This window comes from Limanda limanda, chromosome 5 (genome assembly GCF_963576545.1).
Source record: "Limanda limanda chromosome 5, fLimLim1.1, whole genome shotgun sequence".
Lineage (NCBI taxonomy): Eukaryota > Metazoa > Chordata > Actinopteri > Pleuronectiformes > Pleuronectidae > Limanda > Limanda limanda.
In genome coordinates, this window is record NC_083640.1 from 18,683,577 (window position 1) to 18,701,294 (window position 17,718).

The 17,718-nt window shown below is 39.6% G+C and overlaps 1 protein-coding gene across 1 annotated transcript in view; it reads left to right on the forward strand.

Moving 5' to 3' along the window:
- Window positions 1-17,718, forward strand: part of ipo11 (importin 11) — a 105,258-nt gene that overhangs the window by 33,055 nt on the left and 54,485 nt on the right. Inside the window, exons 14-18 of the mRNA XM_061072058.1 lie at window positions 813-860; window positions 2,613-2,718; window positions 10,030-10,156; window positions 17,300-17,333; window positions 17,678-17,718. Coding sequence (XP_060928041.1) covers window positions 813-860; window positions 2,613-2,718; window positions 10,030-10,156; window positions 17,300-17,333; window positions 17,678-17,718 — 356 coding nt within the window. The remainder of the gene's footprint in view (window positions 1-812; window positions 861-2,612; window positions 2,719-10,029; window positions 10,157-17,299; window positions 17,334-17,677) is intronic.

The window sequence follows — 17,718 nt, forward strand, 5'->3', positions numbered from 1 at the left end:
CAGTAAACTAATCATTTAGTATGGCCCCTAAAAGGGTTTTATGAAAAATGTATAAAACATTCCCCACCCCTGTTTTAGAGATTCTCTGGAGTTTTCACTTGTGGGCTGCCCGGATAAACTCTGGGAAAAAAAGTCTGTCCAACACACTCTGGGAGGTAGCTCTCGTCTGTTGCTGAGTTAACAGGACAATTGCTCAAACGTGTAGATGACAAGATCCTCTAGCTTGTGTTTCAGGCCCTGTGGTTTCAGGCTGCCTTCACTTTCAATAGAAGTGAGGGGAAGTGGAACCTGCTGGAGCAAGGCAGGAGCCACTTTGAATGATTTTGAGGTTAAAGGGAAGCAGCTATTGATTTAGAGCTTCGTACCTAACAAGGACTAATAGAGAGGTAGAGAACAGACCAGTAAAATGACTCAGACTAGACTAATAAAGTTGAGCTCTTCTTTAGGTTGCATTTGTGTGCGGAGGTGCAGCTGTGTGTTAAAGTGTCCCTGCACAAGACACTGAAATATTTGTCCAACTTGCCCCTGCCTTTGTGAATTGGCTGTGTGTGTTTGAATGGGATATGATTGAGGAGTTCTTCATCCAAAGGACTGTTTGGATGTCTGTGTGAATGGTTGAATATGACTCATAGTGGTCGTTCAGACTAGAAATGCGTAATATAAATGCAATCAATTTACCATTAAGTGAATGGATCCATTAAATCCTACAATTCTTCTGTCATCATTGAAAACATTCGCAGATTACAGCACTTTTGCTATAAATAAAGTCTGACTGACTGACGGTTTGTGTGTGTGTGTGTGTGTCTTTCCAGGCCCGACCAACGCCGAGGACCCCGTCCAGCTGCTAATGAAGGACGCAGGTAATTTGAAACTGTCCTCTTCTCTTGTTGCTTCATCAACCAATCATCTGTCGCGCCAGGATTTGGTCTCAAACATCTGATTATGCTGAAATTACCATTATTTGATCAATGCAGAATGGGAGGATTTCAGATTTGCCTTTTTATTGCCATTTTGTAACCCCAATCCCAAACAACAAAAACAAATGCAGAAGGTGAACAGGGTATATTGAGACCTAATAAAGATTTGAATAAAGACAGCTACAAAATGTATAACAATAATTTCAAACTAAGGTATTAATTCTCAGTAATCCCACACATTTTTTTATTTTTATTTTTACATTCCCAGTGATACAATATGATCCATCCATGCTATACTGCTCACTTGATCTCTTTATGATCACAGACATCTTGTCTCCTCCCTATTTTTCTTAAACCATCTCTTTTCCTGCTCTCTGCCTCCTTTTGGTATTTACCGCCCATTGACAGGTGGGGGCTGGTTTTACGGCACACACAGCTAAATCACAGCCAGTTAGGATTGCCTGCTAAGAGGGCTTCTATTAAAGCGGGATGCCCGTAGAGATCTCATCAGTCTGCTGACAGTGTTGATAAAAGCGCACACATCCCCGGATGATGAAGCTGTGCTGCTGTAGCGGCAGCAATGGCAGATAATTTGTGGTTGAGAGAGCTGGCGCTGGTTGAAGAGCCAAAGGGGCGCTTATTAAACCACAGGTGCTCATTTTTCTCAAGAACATAAATGAGTCAGTAATTATGACCCACAATTATAGACCAAGTCCTCGATTATACTGCTGTGGGTTGTGTTCTTTTTGAGTCCCGATCCCAAAATTATAACTGAGCTGGAGACCGGAACCTGCACATTGGTCCTTACTTTGTACCAAAGTATTTTTTTCGCTGTAGCCATTTTACATTAGTCTGTGTTTGTCGGTCGGTTTGTTTATTTGTTTTATTTTCTTCGGCAAAGATTTATGTTGCAAACTATCACTCTTTTCTTTTTTCTTTTACTTTTCTATTATAAAACCTAGACAGATGTGTAGGGTTGTTTGGCCTTTTTTGGTGTCATGTGCTCTCGTATGGTATTGATGGTTCTAAGTAACAACCATATTTGCCTCAAAAAGTCAACAATCCTTGAACTCTTTTTATAACTGAGAAATGCTGCTAACCGGCATCCACACAAGTATAACCCACCCTTTAACAGTGTTTTTTATCCTTATTGCTGCAGACGTCCATGGGTCGTTTACATATTTTCTTGGCTTTTAAGTCTGTATCTGTATTCTGTACTTTAATTCCTTTCTGGTGTCTTTTTAGTGGCCCTCTGCACATTTTCCCACTATTCCTGTTTTCTGCCTGAACAACTCCTCCTTCGATTTGTTCCTGTTCATGATAATACTTGCCAGCAAAGTTTAATTTTATGTTGCTTTAATTGCTTCTATATTGTTTTATAGGCTCATAATTATTTTGGCAGGACAGAATTATAGCAGAATCATTTAGAGACTCATTTCTAAAAAGTTTCACCCCTACATTACACTCAATTTTCAAACTTTGAAATGAAAGCTGATGTGATACAGTGACAAAATGAAGTAATTTCCCCTTTTAAAAGTTGTCAATGAAGTGAATGAGTCTTCTGCAGATAATTTCTGGTCCAGAAGCCTTTTGTGTGCCTTTTGTAATTTATCTTTTTATAAATTAAATAAGCTCAATCTCTTTGTGAAAATCGGGAATAAATTACATTAACTTTCTGACTTGTTCTACCTGCAGTGTACAACGCAGTGGGCCTGGCAGCTTATGATCTGTTTGACAATGTGGACTTCGACCAGTGGTTCAAGAATCAGCTTCTGGGGGAGCTGCAAGTCAACCATCACAGGTATTGTATATGGAGTGATGCTCTTCCTTTGACATTTTGAGCATCTTTACTTCTTCCCTGTTCTCCGTTCAAATCAGAAGAGGCTTATAATGTCGTCTTCTTGGTGATGTTGTCGTAACGCAATCAGTGTTCCCCAGAGTGCCCCCATGACGCCTCACAGCATTCATATACTTGTATGTGTATATATAGATTATTAATTGGTGAGCAACACAACAGATCAACTAAACTGTTTCTGCACAGCCTGAGCACAGAGTTGACTCACCTTGTCTGACGCAGGTTTAATAGAAATTGAGTGCAGAAGGTTTCCCCAAGGAAGTTTTCATTGCAGGGTTATTGTAATAAAACTTCATTGCAGGTGTTCAATAATTTCCTCTTATCTCATTGTGTGTGGTAGTTTATTAAACACAATAAGGGAGTACTTTAAAAAAAAAAGGAAGTTTATTCTACTCTGTGTGATCTCACTTATAGACATTAATGGCATTTGATACATTGCATAGTTAATGATCCTTACAGTGTAAGTCCAGCTAATTGGCTATTAACCTCCATCCGGCTATTGATTACTCATTAATAGCCAACTAATGCTTGTAGTCGATGTTTGTCACGCTCACATTAACAAGTGCTGCTTGTAGTCCCACAATTACTTTTTACAAGCCGAGGTCACGCTGTTCATAACATCAGCTCTCAAGAGACGAATAAAACAAACGCGCACAAACTGAGACGGAACCTCGTCAGTGGTCCACAGACAGTCAGCCGAAGTAACAAAGAACCGCGAGGTGATAGATTCATGCAACTGGAAAGCGATGGGAAAGATGGAGAGTGGCCAGAGGCGAAGTGATGTGAGTGATAGGAGGAACAAAGAGGTGCCCTGCACACACAGACCTCGAGACAATCAAAACAAAGAGCCTGCAGCACTCGAAAGTTCAGCCACACATTTTTGTTGCTGACGTCAAGGTGCAGGCCTGCTGATGTCACAGTACCTCTTGCTTCTATGAGGCGCAGGTGTACGTATCCTCTCCCTTTTTACCTGCTTTCCTATTTCTTTGTTCTATTCAAGGTAAAATGACCCTGGATGTCTCCCTAGGGCAGTGGTGGATGAACATAATAAGATGCAACCAGCTCTGTTGCTCTACTTCACCCTTTGTGCTAGCGTAGCCATCACACAGTATACATACACATGTTCAGAGCAGGGTCATTACTAAGCTGAGGTCTACCTGCCTGCTGAGTGCTACCTGCTTTTAATGGGAACACGTGTAGTAAAAGCTGCATCTATTTAGTTCATTCTGAAGCATGCCTGCCTGCTGTGGACTCAAAAAAAATGTATGCATTATTTAATAGGCAACTGGCATTGGTGGATTTCTCCCAGTGCTGCTGATGGTCGGGCTGACTGTGACAGACTGCCGTGCACGCATGCATGCGTAGATAAGTCACATTTAAGTATATAATGAAATGTGACAGTAATCTAATATCAGTGTCGGCATTATGCCTTACTTAAAATATGATCATATCTTCAACAATGTTCCATTAATTTACAAACCAATGACACACACATATGTGTTCTTTTTGTTCACATTGAATATTTAAACATTCACAGTGCAAGCTAAATCAAGTATTTAAAAATCAATAGCCAATGCCATTGACTAGAGCTAACTGGAGTCAAGAGTTATAAAAACTGGAGTTCAGTGAATAAAACAAGGTGTGGGTGAGAGCTACTTGACTGGTAAAATACTGCTCAAATATTAATACTACAGGTAGCATGCAACAAGCAGCTGATGTGAATCTGTGCTTCAGTCATATAAGAGAGTTTAGATATTGATCAGTCCATGTTTGTGGATTCATGACACTAGGTTTGCTTTTTGGGGAAAAACAACCTTTGCTACATCAGGTGTAAGAAATACAAACCCTGCATACCAAGTTGAAAACACCATCCCAGTGGTGAAGAACAGTGGAGGCAGCATCATAATTTGGGACTGCTGTGCTGCGTCTGGACCTTGAAGTGTATCATGGGATCTTAGAGAATAAGTTCAGGGTCGTTTTCCACCAAAGAAGTGAGGTGAAACAGGACAATTACACAAAACATCAAAGCAGCAGATGGACTTCAAGCAGAAAATGATTGAGAGTGGCCAAGTCAGAGGCCAGAGCTTGACCCAATAGTCATGCTGTGGAATAATAAACCGAAAAATATCTGCGAGTTGAACTAGTTCTGTTGGAAGAAAGGTCCAAAGTTCCCTGTAAATACTGCAAGTGTGATCTAGTGTTACTGGGTGTGTTTAATAATGACACTACAGATTAGAAGTCTTTGCTTGCTGTTATCTTAAGCACTTTGTGTTTGTCTATACTTGGACTGAGATAACGATCAGATTGCATTTGATGAAACATGACATTTTACATGGTTCACATATCCCTTTAGCCACAGTCAATGCAAACATCTCGTTTGCCTTAATGCAACTTCATGGACTGTGTTGACGTTGTTATGTTTTAACTGTTTGTAAAACCAACCACTATTCCAAAGTCATTTATCCCTTCTGCAGTCTGTCTTTTAAATGGTACGTAGATTTTGTAATCCGAGCCATCTTTTTATCCACTTTAAATCCTCTGCCCTTCCCACTCAGCAAGGCTAAGGATAAATGCAAAGAGACATGGACAAACAACAAAAAATATTGGTTTATGTTTCTTTACATAGTCTAACTCTGGTTGGGAAGTGGCTGTATGCAACATTCATGTTAGAGTGTATATGTTTAGTATTAGTGCCTTGCTAAGGTTCATGTTGGAAGAGTTGAGCTGAAATCTGGCCGTTGTTTGTTTGTCTGCTCTGTTTACGAATAATGAATAATTTAGTTTTGTGTCTTGGGAATTGTGGGCACTTCTCCAGAGCCATTACATTGCTGTTGCGTTATTTCTGTCACTGCCAACAGGTTCACATATACACAGGCACAACCCTCAATGTAGTAATGCAAGTAGCATGTTCAATTAAAACGTGTCTCTGAAATAGATTTTTTTTTTTATAAAAACAAACATTGTACAGGAAATGAACTCTCAACTCTATAAAGTTTATAATGTGGCCCACAAGTCTCATAAGGATGGGAATAAAAAATATGTTTGTGTTAGAATCAAGTTTTTAGACTCCGAGGATGAATATCCAAAATATATGTTTCCTTTCAACCACTAAAAATCTATATCTTTAAAGAAGTATTACTTTAAAGATATAGATTTTTTTTCTAAACATATTCCCAATGGACTCTGATCTGATTTAGTTTTGCAATGCTTTAAAAATAGTGAGTGAGAGATTTCATAAACTTGAAAAAACATTTCAGGAGAAGCCGGCAGTACATTTTGTCTTCTGCCAGGAGCCACTTCCAGAGCAGAGTTTCTGGTTGACACACTTTCCTGCTGCTCATGTCGCCGTTACCAGAGCATCCCCACACCAGGCTGTCCTGCCTGCCTCAGGGTTTTGGCTCTTGGAGCGTCTCATGCAGCTTGCTTTTACCCGTATGCTAAACATTGACAACGTTTTCCTAAGCAAGAGAGGCAGAACTAAACATGAAAATAGGAAGATCTGAAAGTAAAGCCTGTTTCTTTAGAGCTGCTAAATTCATGTTTTCTCCCACAGGCTCTGGGGGTTTGAAACATACATTTGCACCCACCTGCTCCCACACCTGCAGGAATTGTATCTGCCTGTTTGCCCCCCAGCTCACAATTCGTCTCTGCCAGTTAACGTGCTGTGTTCTTGGTGAAGCAAATCATTTAGATTTAATTTATTCAGGCCGCTCATCAAATTCAGCTCTGAGGCATTTCCTGGACATGTTGTGATTTTCTTCATTGTTGCTCACTTATCTCTGTGGAGCTAGAACTTTCTGTGAAATGACGCAACCCATTTACATTTCAGTGATCGAAGAGTAAAAATGTAGGTTATGATTAAAAAATGTATTGCAAATACAGTGTTTACAACCGTGGCATGTTATGAAGACAGTAGATAGGGAGGGACGACATGACCAAACTAAAAGGTCAAAGGCAAATAGCCATGGTGCAAGTGATGGCACCTTTAGGTTTCTGTGACTGCAACAGATGTCATGGAGGCGAATCACCAATCCAAGTTGGAGCCGTGCTCTAATCTGTATCGTGTGATATGGTGCAGCAACAGTCATAATGTGAACAACAATATCCGTCAGCAGAACTCTTGTGTGTGACACTCACCTGTGGCAGAGCTTCGTGCCGCTAGTAATCCCCCAAAAGCTGGTTGTCACTTTCCGTGTGCACCTTCATACTTGATTTATCTGCGCACACACTCAGATTCTGACTTGCTGACAATCTATTCCTCCTCTCCCTCAACCAAAACTGCTGTCATGCCTGTGACGAGGTGTCGTGTCAGAGACCTCCGAGATGACAGCGTGTCGTCTTTGAACACGTTTACACACCTGAACATGCACACACACAAAATGAAGGGACAGACTCGTGCAGAGTGAATTCCATCTTTCTACTGTCAGACTCTGCCAACACTTTAACATTTTGACATTATACCTTTTGTGGCTTGACCTTTCGTCTGGACTTCAGTCAGCTTGTCTTCTGGGTTACCAGTAGATACTGTAAGATTTGATGTCCTTTTGTTCATTTGAACTTGATTTTCCCTTGTATGCTTCTTGTATTTGCCCTTGCTGATGGATGTTTGTTGGCTTTAAGCTCTGAACAGTGAGTTTTGACTGGTCACAAAGGTTAATTGAGGTGATAATGCTGAAGAAACACCACTCTAGACTCTTATATATATCTTGGGTTCATAACCTAAAACTTACCCGTGAGTTCAAAATCTTTAAGGTTTCCCCCCTTTTCTTCTAACTCTATTAACTAACGCTTCTTTTACATCTGCTTACATTGTGACTCACCAGTCTTTCGCCGGTTGTTAAAACCATTAATTAAATACTTTGAGTCCCAGTGGGTATACTGACATGTGTTCCTATTGCTGTAGCTAAAAGTCTACACTGATATGTAGTAGAAGTAGAGTTGGCACTAAAAGCCAGTATTATAAACAGGTCCTGGGGCTAAATTAAATAATTATATAGTTAATTAAAGACGAGCTGCAACACCCTCTGATGTTATGAAAATATGTTATTGTTACATAAGTTATCTTGCACAGTTTATCTCCCCAACCCTGTTTGGGATTAAGACATTCATGTAAAGATATCTCTCTGGGAGCCTGTTTGCGAGGGGCGGGGCCTCTCACTGCTGCAATGCGTGCACGTTGATGCTTATGGGGTTTCTATCCTGTCTTTATTGGAGAGTCTGGTCTTACATTTTGAGAACATTATTTGTTCATTTCACAGACTTTCTTTCTTTTAAAGATATTTTTGGCTGTATTTTGTCGTTATTGATAGAATGGTAGAAGCGGGAAATTGATACAGAAAATGGGGGGGGGGGTGCAGCTATGGCCTGGACTGCGAGCGATACCAGGTGGACATTAATTCAATGAGGAGAGATGGACTGGTTTCAAATCTGTGGCCATCATTTCTGACTCGTCGAGTTGAGGATTGCTCACAGTCATATGTCGATTTTGTGTTGTGGAAGCGCTGGGCTCAGTGTTCCAGCGACTGCTGTATATTTATGGAGCTTGGTTGCCATTGAAGCGACTTTCTTCATTGTACCGCGTAGATGTTAGAACATTATACTCATTAAACCTGCAGAAAATGAGCATGGAAATAAGTTTGATCAAAGTACTGGAGTTCAGCTCAACACATTGTGCTCCATCTCACTGGATTCCCACTTGTGTAAATAATGTGGTTAGTCCTATGTGTCTTGACAATGAAGATGAACTAGTTATTGTTTTTGGCTGTTTAAAATGTGGCTGTTGGTTTCTGCAACAATAACTGTCATCACAACATGAGGTTCTCAAGAACTACTCGTCAAGAACTACTCAATCAGAACACATTTGACACTGCTCCTCCCGGGACCGGACAGAAGGGTAGACATTTCTCAATGTAGTACTGAGATGTTGTGAGAGATGGTAACTTACAGGCTTTGAGTTTTAGTTTTCAGAATTCTTTAAATTTACTGAGAAAACCGTCAAACCAATTTCCAGTTGACAAAAAAACAAAAACAAGCTGTTTAGCTCATTCACAGAAGCGGCTCTTTGTTTTCCTGTGAGCTCATTGGCACACACAAACACACACATGCTTGTGTTTCTGTAGATGTGAGGACACTCTGAACCTTAAAACAAAGTCTTAACCATTTGTAGCAGTGATGAGCAGCCAAAATCTCCTCACAGTTATGGTTTCAAAACAAAATGTCTCCACTTCACCATAGAAAGACACCCACACAGACACACACTCACGCGCACACACACACACACACTTTTGTTTGCCAACTGCTGAGTCCTGAGTCATGCTGTTGTTTAGTAGCCTCTGGCTTGTGGCCCAGACTCCGGTCTCTGGCTCCCTGCGGTTATTTGACAAGAAGCCAGCAAGTGTCATCCCTCTATCCTTCATCCCTCCATCCGCTCATCTCTGTCATCAGACACAATTTCTGACTTAGATACCGACAAGGGCAGATGCCGGGGGACAATTTTCACCTGCCCACTACAACTGTTGAAAAACCATCAGTCCCCCAACATTCACTGCGTCACATGTGGGAAAGCAACAAAGGGCGTTTTAATTCGTATCACATACCACCTCGTCCCAGTGGCTTGTTGATCATTTAAATTTTCTCACAGGCTATTTCCTTTAGATGCTTGTATGATGCTTTGTGTTTGCAGGCTTTCATTTAAACAATATAAACATGGTATATGAATTTTTATCAACCCCTTTTTTTTTTCGCCTAGTTTTTTTTCTCCCTTTGTCCCTCAGGTCGGGTTTTTCCATCAGTTTTTAATGTGGAAAAGATCACTTTGTCCCAGTCTTCAATATCCTGTGCAATAGTGCCGCTATCTCTGCCTCGGTGATATACCCATGCAGACTGAATGAGCACGGCCAGAATGTGGCCTAAATTAAACATAGTCTCGGTGTTGGATATGCATTACAGAGGGACGGTGTTATGAGTCTCTCCCTCGAAGCAGAAATGGCACGCGGTCTTCAGCATGCGTATGCCACTGATAAAAGAAATTTCAGGTTGAGTCATGAGCAATGCCGGTGCAGATATCATCATTGAAATGTCTGGTCCGGTTGTTTCTAATGGATCCATCAGTTCTGGAGCTACATTGTGGAGATAGTTTTAGAGGCCACAGATTTATTTTTTCTGAAATAATGTATTAATATATGATTTGAACAAGTGCAGAAAAGTCTGTTAAAATATTTCTCTGAAACCGGAACTTATGTCTCCTCTCCTCTACAGGTACAAGTTGATTCGTCGACGGGTCATCTGGCTGATAGGACAGTGGATCTCTGTCAAGTTCAAATCTGACCTTCGACCTGTACTATATGAGGTCATCCTGAGCCTCATGCAGGACCCTGATTTGGTGGTAAGGCATTTATAGACGCACACATATAGATTTTTAATTTTATTTTATCTTTTTGTGAACTGCTTACTGAGTCACCACCTTCCCCAGAAAACACTGGATTTGTGATGACTGAAACAGGCTGTCAGTGAAAGTGATCTGTCAGCTGCTCAAACACAATCAGGATCGAATTTGCACCAATATGCTGCATACTTCGAACAAATATACCCAAATATAGTCTTCTGTATTTCTTTCAAAAGTAAATAATAGTATATTAAAATATTTTCATAAAAAACATTTTATTTAACCATTTAGTTCTTATTCAGTCATAACTGTGATCATGCCCTGACCCTGTTTGGTTTCTGGACTCATGAGCTGAGCCCTTGAATCATGTTTTCCTTTTAAAATGATTTATATGAAGAAATGTGGAATGGTTCCATGCAAAATGTCAAAGCCCTTATAGGCAAGCTCACCACTCGGCGGCCACTTCTACAAGCCCCTAGGGCGAGACCAGCTTCCCGTCTAAACTCCATCATCCACTGGGGTTCAATGGGTTCAATGCTTGTGGATCTAATTTACCTCTTACATCATAATCCATGACAAACTTTTAAATGTGTGTCCGTATTTGCAGTCCTTATTTGCATCGGGTGCAGTGTATATATAATGTGACTAATATGCAATTAAGACTATGATGCAATTAGGATAACTATACACATGAGTTTATGCCCACACAAACATCACGTGGTGACCATAAGGTCGTGAAACAGCGCCAACAGCTCAATAGCGCAGATCACCCATCTAATCCTTTGCCATGGCAGCGAATGCTTCCTTTACCTAATTTCATACAAGCTGAAATTAAACTTGTGTATCTGGCAACATGTAAAGTTCCCTTTGAAAGCCATTAAAACACAAAGACCTTTGTTTTGATGTACAGGGTTCTTTTATATTAACTCATCTAATATCCGTCTGATACTAAAAGTCCTAAGTTGTTTTAGTACTTATAGATGATCCAGGTTCAGTTCTAAATTCTGAACACCTGATATTCATCTTTTGATCTTGAGCCTAGATGGCTTCAGTGAAAAAGACAAAGGAATGGGCCTTATAATTTACAGTTTAGCCAATAGTGTTTTGAGTGGACTGTATATTTAACCAGTTATCTCCTTTTGCAGTGCTCATTTAATGACCCTGAATTTACAAAGATCCCAGAGGCTTGGATTTTATTTTATAATTATCATGGGCCATTGAAAAGTGGCAATGATATTCGTTTCAGCGCTTCCTTTTCACTTATTTTGTTAAGTGAAGCCAAATGGATTTGGAGATTACGGAAATAAATACATTTAATGTTGCTTTTACAAGTGATAGTTTTTATATGTAAAAAATGATTCAGGACACAGTTTTGTATTGTCTGATTCTACAAATTGAAAATGGCAACTGAGGCTTCTCACAGTTTCTTACTTTTTCTTAGTTCAGCTCACCAAGTGTGGGTCCTGATCAATATTGTCTGCGTGGGCCAATTAGAGCCTGTTGGGCAGAAAGAGATATTGATCATAAACCTTTAATGGACTAATGCAGCAAACTGCCCCTTATCAATCAGTCCAACTGGTTATCAATATTTCTGATGCTATTTTTCGGGCCCCTGATCAAATAGAAAGTGAATCATAGCTTCATTAATTTGATATTTCAGTTTCTTTACTTCATTAAAATGAGTAATCGACAAAAGAGACATTGATTTTCCCCGATAACTTCATCTTTTTAAGCTGCTTTTTTTTCTTTCTTTTTTTTTTGTCTTTTGAGGCTTTTTCTTTAAAGGAGAGAAATGGGAGGAATCTGTCTGAGATGGAGTAGGGTTGGCTGAAGTAATGATCTCTTTGTTAATGTTGCCCTATTGGAAAACCTGTTGAGTAGAGTTACTATCCACCATGTGTGGATCGAAATGGTCATCTAACTGCAACATGAGTTGTTGTAGTAATAGAGGCTTTGCCTGTTTTAAAAACGTGCCTGTTGGGGAGCAGCAGGTCCCTGGTTCGACTCCACATCAGTGCTAGATGGTCTCCCCCCGTGTCCTGTCTGTTCTTCTCTACAACCATGAAAGAAGTGATACATATTATTTGTAATCAGGTTTAAACGGTTTTCATTGCTTGTTAGTTATCAGGGTTATGATAAAACTACGGACACATTACCACACAACATGGTGAAATTATGCAGCATTTGACCGGGAATAACCCGATAAATCCTGGTTCTGATCCAGATCAGGGGCTCGAATTCAAGAATTTTCTTGTTTTTCTTCAACATTGTTCTCAGGAGAATAATTCAGGAAGCTTGATCGGAAAATAAGGCAGTTAAGTGGAGGAAGATGGTGTAAATCCAAATTAAAATCCTGATTGAGTGAATTTCAATTGTGGCTTGACAATGAATCCAGGTTTTTCTTTTTCACTTTGTTTGAACTTTCAACTACAATGGCAAATAACTAATTTATGTTATCAGACTACTACTACATATTTTCTTTAAGAACTAGACATTAATGTTTAGAATTGTTCAGCCTTGGCTGAGGTGCCATTGCAGTTTGATATTACAACACAAATCCCTTAATAAGGAGTGTGACTGAATTTTAATGGGATTTTAGTAAGAGTTGAGGATTGCAGAAGAAATTCTGGAATTGCATAACAAGAGTAACATATTTTATTCAAACAACTGCTTTTGACATGCTTATATAATTTCTGTTTGTTATCAAAGATAAAAGCGAATATATTGCTGTGCCTTTGAGATTTCTACGATAAATATAACGGTGCACACTCTGGGAGCTTTGTGTAGAAGACAAAGAAATGTTTGCTCACTGCGTTCTATCATTGACATTCATAAACTGAATCGCAGATCACTGGTGCCTATTGCTTGCAGCCGGCTTGTGCCAGTCTCTCCCCTCGTTACCTCCTATACATTCTGCTGCGCTCTCTAACAGCTGCATTCTCCTCTGCTGTTTACTCACAGATTCTGAGGGAAAGCTCAACAAATGTTGGTGGCAAGCTTGAACTCACTCTATTTTTTAGGTCATTTGCATTCCCAGTGGGAGGTAATGATGCTTTCTAGAATTTGCTGTTAAGCCAGCTTTGATGACATCAAGCAGTGACGTTTCTTCATTTGACGTTTTTCGACTGTATGGCGGCTCTGAGGCATTTTAAATATGGATTTGTGCCTCATTATTATAATCCCATCAGGCTCTTGGTTACTATACATAAAATGCACTATCCTTTGAAAAAGCTCTGTCTTCAACCACAAAGCGTAACTGGAATTTAAGATTTTAACCTGACAGCAATGAGAATATACGAAACATGAAACTAGAGGGAACCAAAGTTAATTTGATAGAAAGCTAATTAGTTAAGGTTGTTAAAAGGTATTATTAATATATATAAATTATTGTCACCAATTTTATGTAGTTTTTAATGTACATCAAAAGTAAATATTTGTCCTATGTTTTACAATCGATATAAAATCATAAATTCTGTTGAAAAATGTATTGAATTATTATTATTTATTGTGTTATTTAAACACTAAACATGAATTATCTGTTTCTCTAAATGAAATTGAAATGGCTTTTCCCTGTGATTTTAGTGATACTTCAGATGTAGCTACAATCTGTACAAATTATAGTTTTTCTATCGAGTCACATTATAATTTTCACTGTTTTGTTCGTTTACTACTAAAGGCTGGCGCATGCTGTTGCGTCGTCAGGGGCCCGCAGGCACGCAGCTGTAATGCAGGACTCGTTGTCATTCATGGTTCTCCAACCGTTGCGCGTGTTGCCATGCAATTCCCCGCCAGAACATTAGGCGCAGTAATGTTTTTTGTCGAAGTCGGCTCTTCTTCGTGTGTTGCACGAAGAAGAGCGATTTATTTACATCGCCACGGCGGCTCCGCAGAGCCTTTTTCTGGCGGAAAAATAGACATAGTGTCGGATCTCTTCTGCCAAGTGCTCTTCTATCTGGTCCATATTCGTTCTTCTAAATCTTCCGTGGTTTACGGGCATGAACCGGAAATGCGACTCCGGAAATTATGTAGTCAGCAGACCAATCACAGCCCTCGCGGCCGGGTGACGCTTGCGGGGCTTTGCCGTCTAGTTAGAAAAATTGGCCGACGCACGTAAGGACGTAGGAAGGGCCGTGAGGGGCCCGGAAGGGCTCCTGCGTCTCCGGGCCCGTGAAAACGCAGAAGCATGCGCCGGCCTTTACACTTTATATTGTGTGTTTGAGACCATATCGACCCACGTTTGGGCTGTGTTGGCCAATGCTTACCATATTAAACTTATTCTATTATATAAAATCTTATCTTCTATGTATAAAGTTATAATGACTAAAGTGTGAGGTAATTTATCAAACACGCGGTTGTGCTCTGTCGGAATCTGGATTTGCTTTTCACTGAGTTGTTGCCGAGTTGTAGCTTCTTTTTTTTTTTTTTCAGCCTGTGTAAATTCCGTGAGTTATTTCACACTAATCGTCACAGATTCAACTTTCATTCTCTTTTAAATTCCGTTTGAACCTACTTTTTAAAAATATCACTCAGACAGTTTATGGCTGAATAATAATGTGAAGCAAATGATTTTGACTGAATCACCGACCGACATTATACGCGTGTGTGTTTATGAGTGTTTCATCAAGCGGTCTATTATCCTCTACACTTTGCTGTGGAAGCTAAATGCAGTTGCTCTCATCAGTGTTTGATTTGCCAACAAGGCCAGTGCTGATGGAGCTCCTTCATCAACACACTCCTTTTGTTACTTGTTAATATGCAGCATTACTCATTCTACTATTCTATGATCTTGTTGAGAAGGGGCGGACATTTCAGCTGTAAGTCTTTTATATCTTAAAAGTACATTTTACAGCAGTTTTTTCTTTCATTTACAATGTGAACAGACTGTGGGAAGAACGTGGGATGTTATTCACAATGGCATTGAAATATGACGTGAAAATTTCATTTTTCTCCCACCCATGGTGTTCCTCTAAGAGACGGCAGGAATCCAAATGTGTCTTCTTCTTTATTATTATGACTCAATTTAATGCGATTTTCATTGGAAAATCAGTTGTATGTTTCATGTTTGGTCTCCAAGTCTTTATAATAACTTGGTCACTAAAAGAAACAATGTTTTTGTCATAGGTGTTAAATAATCCATGTCAAACTGAGTTTATCTCAGTATTCTTGCCTGATTTAGACGGATGAATTATGGCAAACTCAAGAGTGTTTGTATTTCAATGCTTCATTAACGCATACTCTTCCTATTTGGTCATGAAAAAGTGCAAATGTCTTCAAGTAGTTTAACTGAAGCATTTCATATGGCTGCTGATCCTCTGCAGCAGTGACCTTACTTTAGATGCTTTCGCACACGATCTGACCTCTGGAGATCCTCCGAACTTTCTCCGCAGGGGCAATACAATCGACTGCAAATGTCTGATTGAGAGCCTCTGCAGTTTCTGTGGTCTTTCTCCACCTGGCCCCCTTCAATTAAGTTAGCAGAAAGTCCTGAACGCTGTGAAGATTTCTGTTTGCTGCTGCGTTGTGCATGTGTGAAACGAAAACTGTTGAGAAAGTCTGGACCAAATTCTCTGGGCAGCCTGATAATGGAGAAGAGCTTTTTGTGGGAGGTTTGAAAGGCTGCTGCTTATCTTATTTGGTCAGTTTAAAATTGGGAAAATGCAGAAAGTATTTATGTCATCCTACTTTCGGTTTGATGCTCAAAATATGTACATGGTGGAACAAAGTAGCTTCCTGAAAGCTGTCTTTCCTTTGAAGTGAACTGATTGACATTAAAAAAGCCAAAAAGTAGAGAGCACGAAAAATTAACTCCAGCCACTTCAATGGAAATAGTGTGCGTGTTTTTTTAAGAGATCCAGCCACAAATATGGATATTGCATGATTGATGAATTGAAAAACTGAATATTTAACCAACACAAAGGAATCTCTTATCAGGGCGGCTGTTGCTGAGGGGTAGAGCGGTCGTCCTCCAACCTGAAGGTCGGCAGTTTGATCCCCAGTCTTTCACATCTGCAATGTTGAAGTGTCCTTGGGCAAGATGCTGAACCCCGAATTGTCCCTCATAGAACAACAAAGTGCTGCTAATAGATTCACTGTATGAATGTGTGTGTTAATGGGTGAATGTAAAGCTGTACTTTAAAGAGCTTCGAGTGGTCATCAAGACTAGAAAAGCGCTATAAAAATACAAAAACATTTAATTTCTTTTTACATTGCGAACTGGTATATTTCGGAGCCTAATATCAATGTTTGTGCTCAACTTAAGCTTATTTTCCTAACTATTTAGTCAAACTTTGTTTCATTTGATTGCTATAATCAGGGAAATAAAAAATAAAACGTGCTCAACATTGATTGATCAAAATAAATATCGATCAGAATACCTTTTAAGAAGCTTATGAGTCGTGCTACTAAAACAAAACTTTAAAAGCCCCTTGGAAAGATCTGTTATAAATGTATTATATATTTGTGTCCTAAAGTACAACTGTTCAGTTATGTGGACTAAAGCTTGCAATGTTATTTCCACACACCCACACACACAGGCACCCACACACGCACACACGCACACCCTCACTTCCACTTTCACTCATGCCTCCTTAAAATGTATTGTAAATTAATTGAGAACAAGATCTGAGTGTAATTGAGTTTTCCTTCTTTCATATACTTTCCTTCATCTGATCACTTTCTCCCTTGCGGACATGTCCACCACCTCTATAACTCTTAGACTCCCCCATATTACATTACACTGCTGGAGTCTATTAGATTGGAGGGGCTGCTTCCTTTTAATAACAATAGAAAGTTATTCACTGTAGGGACACACTTCCACAGTGTTCAGTTATGAAAAGCCGTATAGTGAGTGCTGGTTGTCGCTGACTTTCAGATGCTGCTATTAAAAGAAAATGTAATCATGGCTTTTGTGTTTGGTTGTGTTGCTGCATGTGCAGCTGTGGCAATCACCATCATCTTAATCTCTTTCTTTCCCTTTCTATTTTCTTATGCGTAGTTCAATACAAACCCAGGAAAACCTCTCTGTCTGCAGCTTTAATTAGCTATAACAATACATGTGCACCAGCGGGAGGATAAATGTGGGATGCCTTATTTCCAAAATCCTTTTCAAAATTAAAGTATGCTTATCTTTTTTTCCCCTCCTAGGTGCGGATTGAGACGGCTACAACCCTGAAGCTCAATATCCTCCTTGTGCTTTTATTCTCATGCTTAGATGATTTTTGTAGTAATACATTGATGTTGTTACTATGCTTGTTAAGTAAGCCTCACTGCATTAATTAGCAAACAAGCTTGTTTGGTCCTTAGCTCTGGCAGAAGGAAATAAAGAGTGTTGATATAAATAGTTTATTATAATTACAATAATTACATTTTTTTACATCACCTATCTTAGTAGCAGTTACAAAGAGTGTCAGGAAAGGAAAATTATTTTGAAAAACCAAACGTGACAAAAGCTAAAAACAAATTTCAGATAACTTCTTACATATCGATCCCAAGCAGTTTTTTACATCCTTAACTCAGGCCCACCTGTTGATGACTTTGAGTTCCGGACAGAACAATTCCTCCCT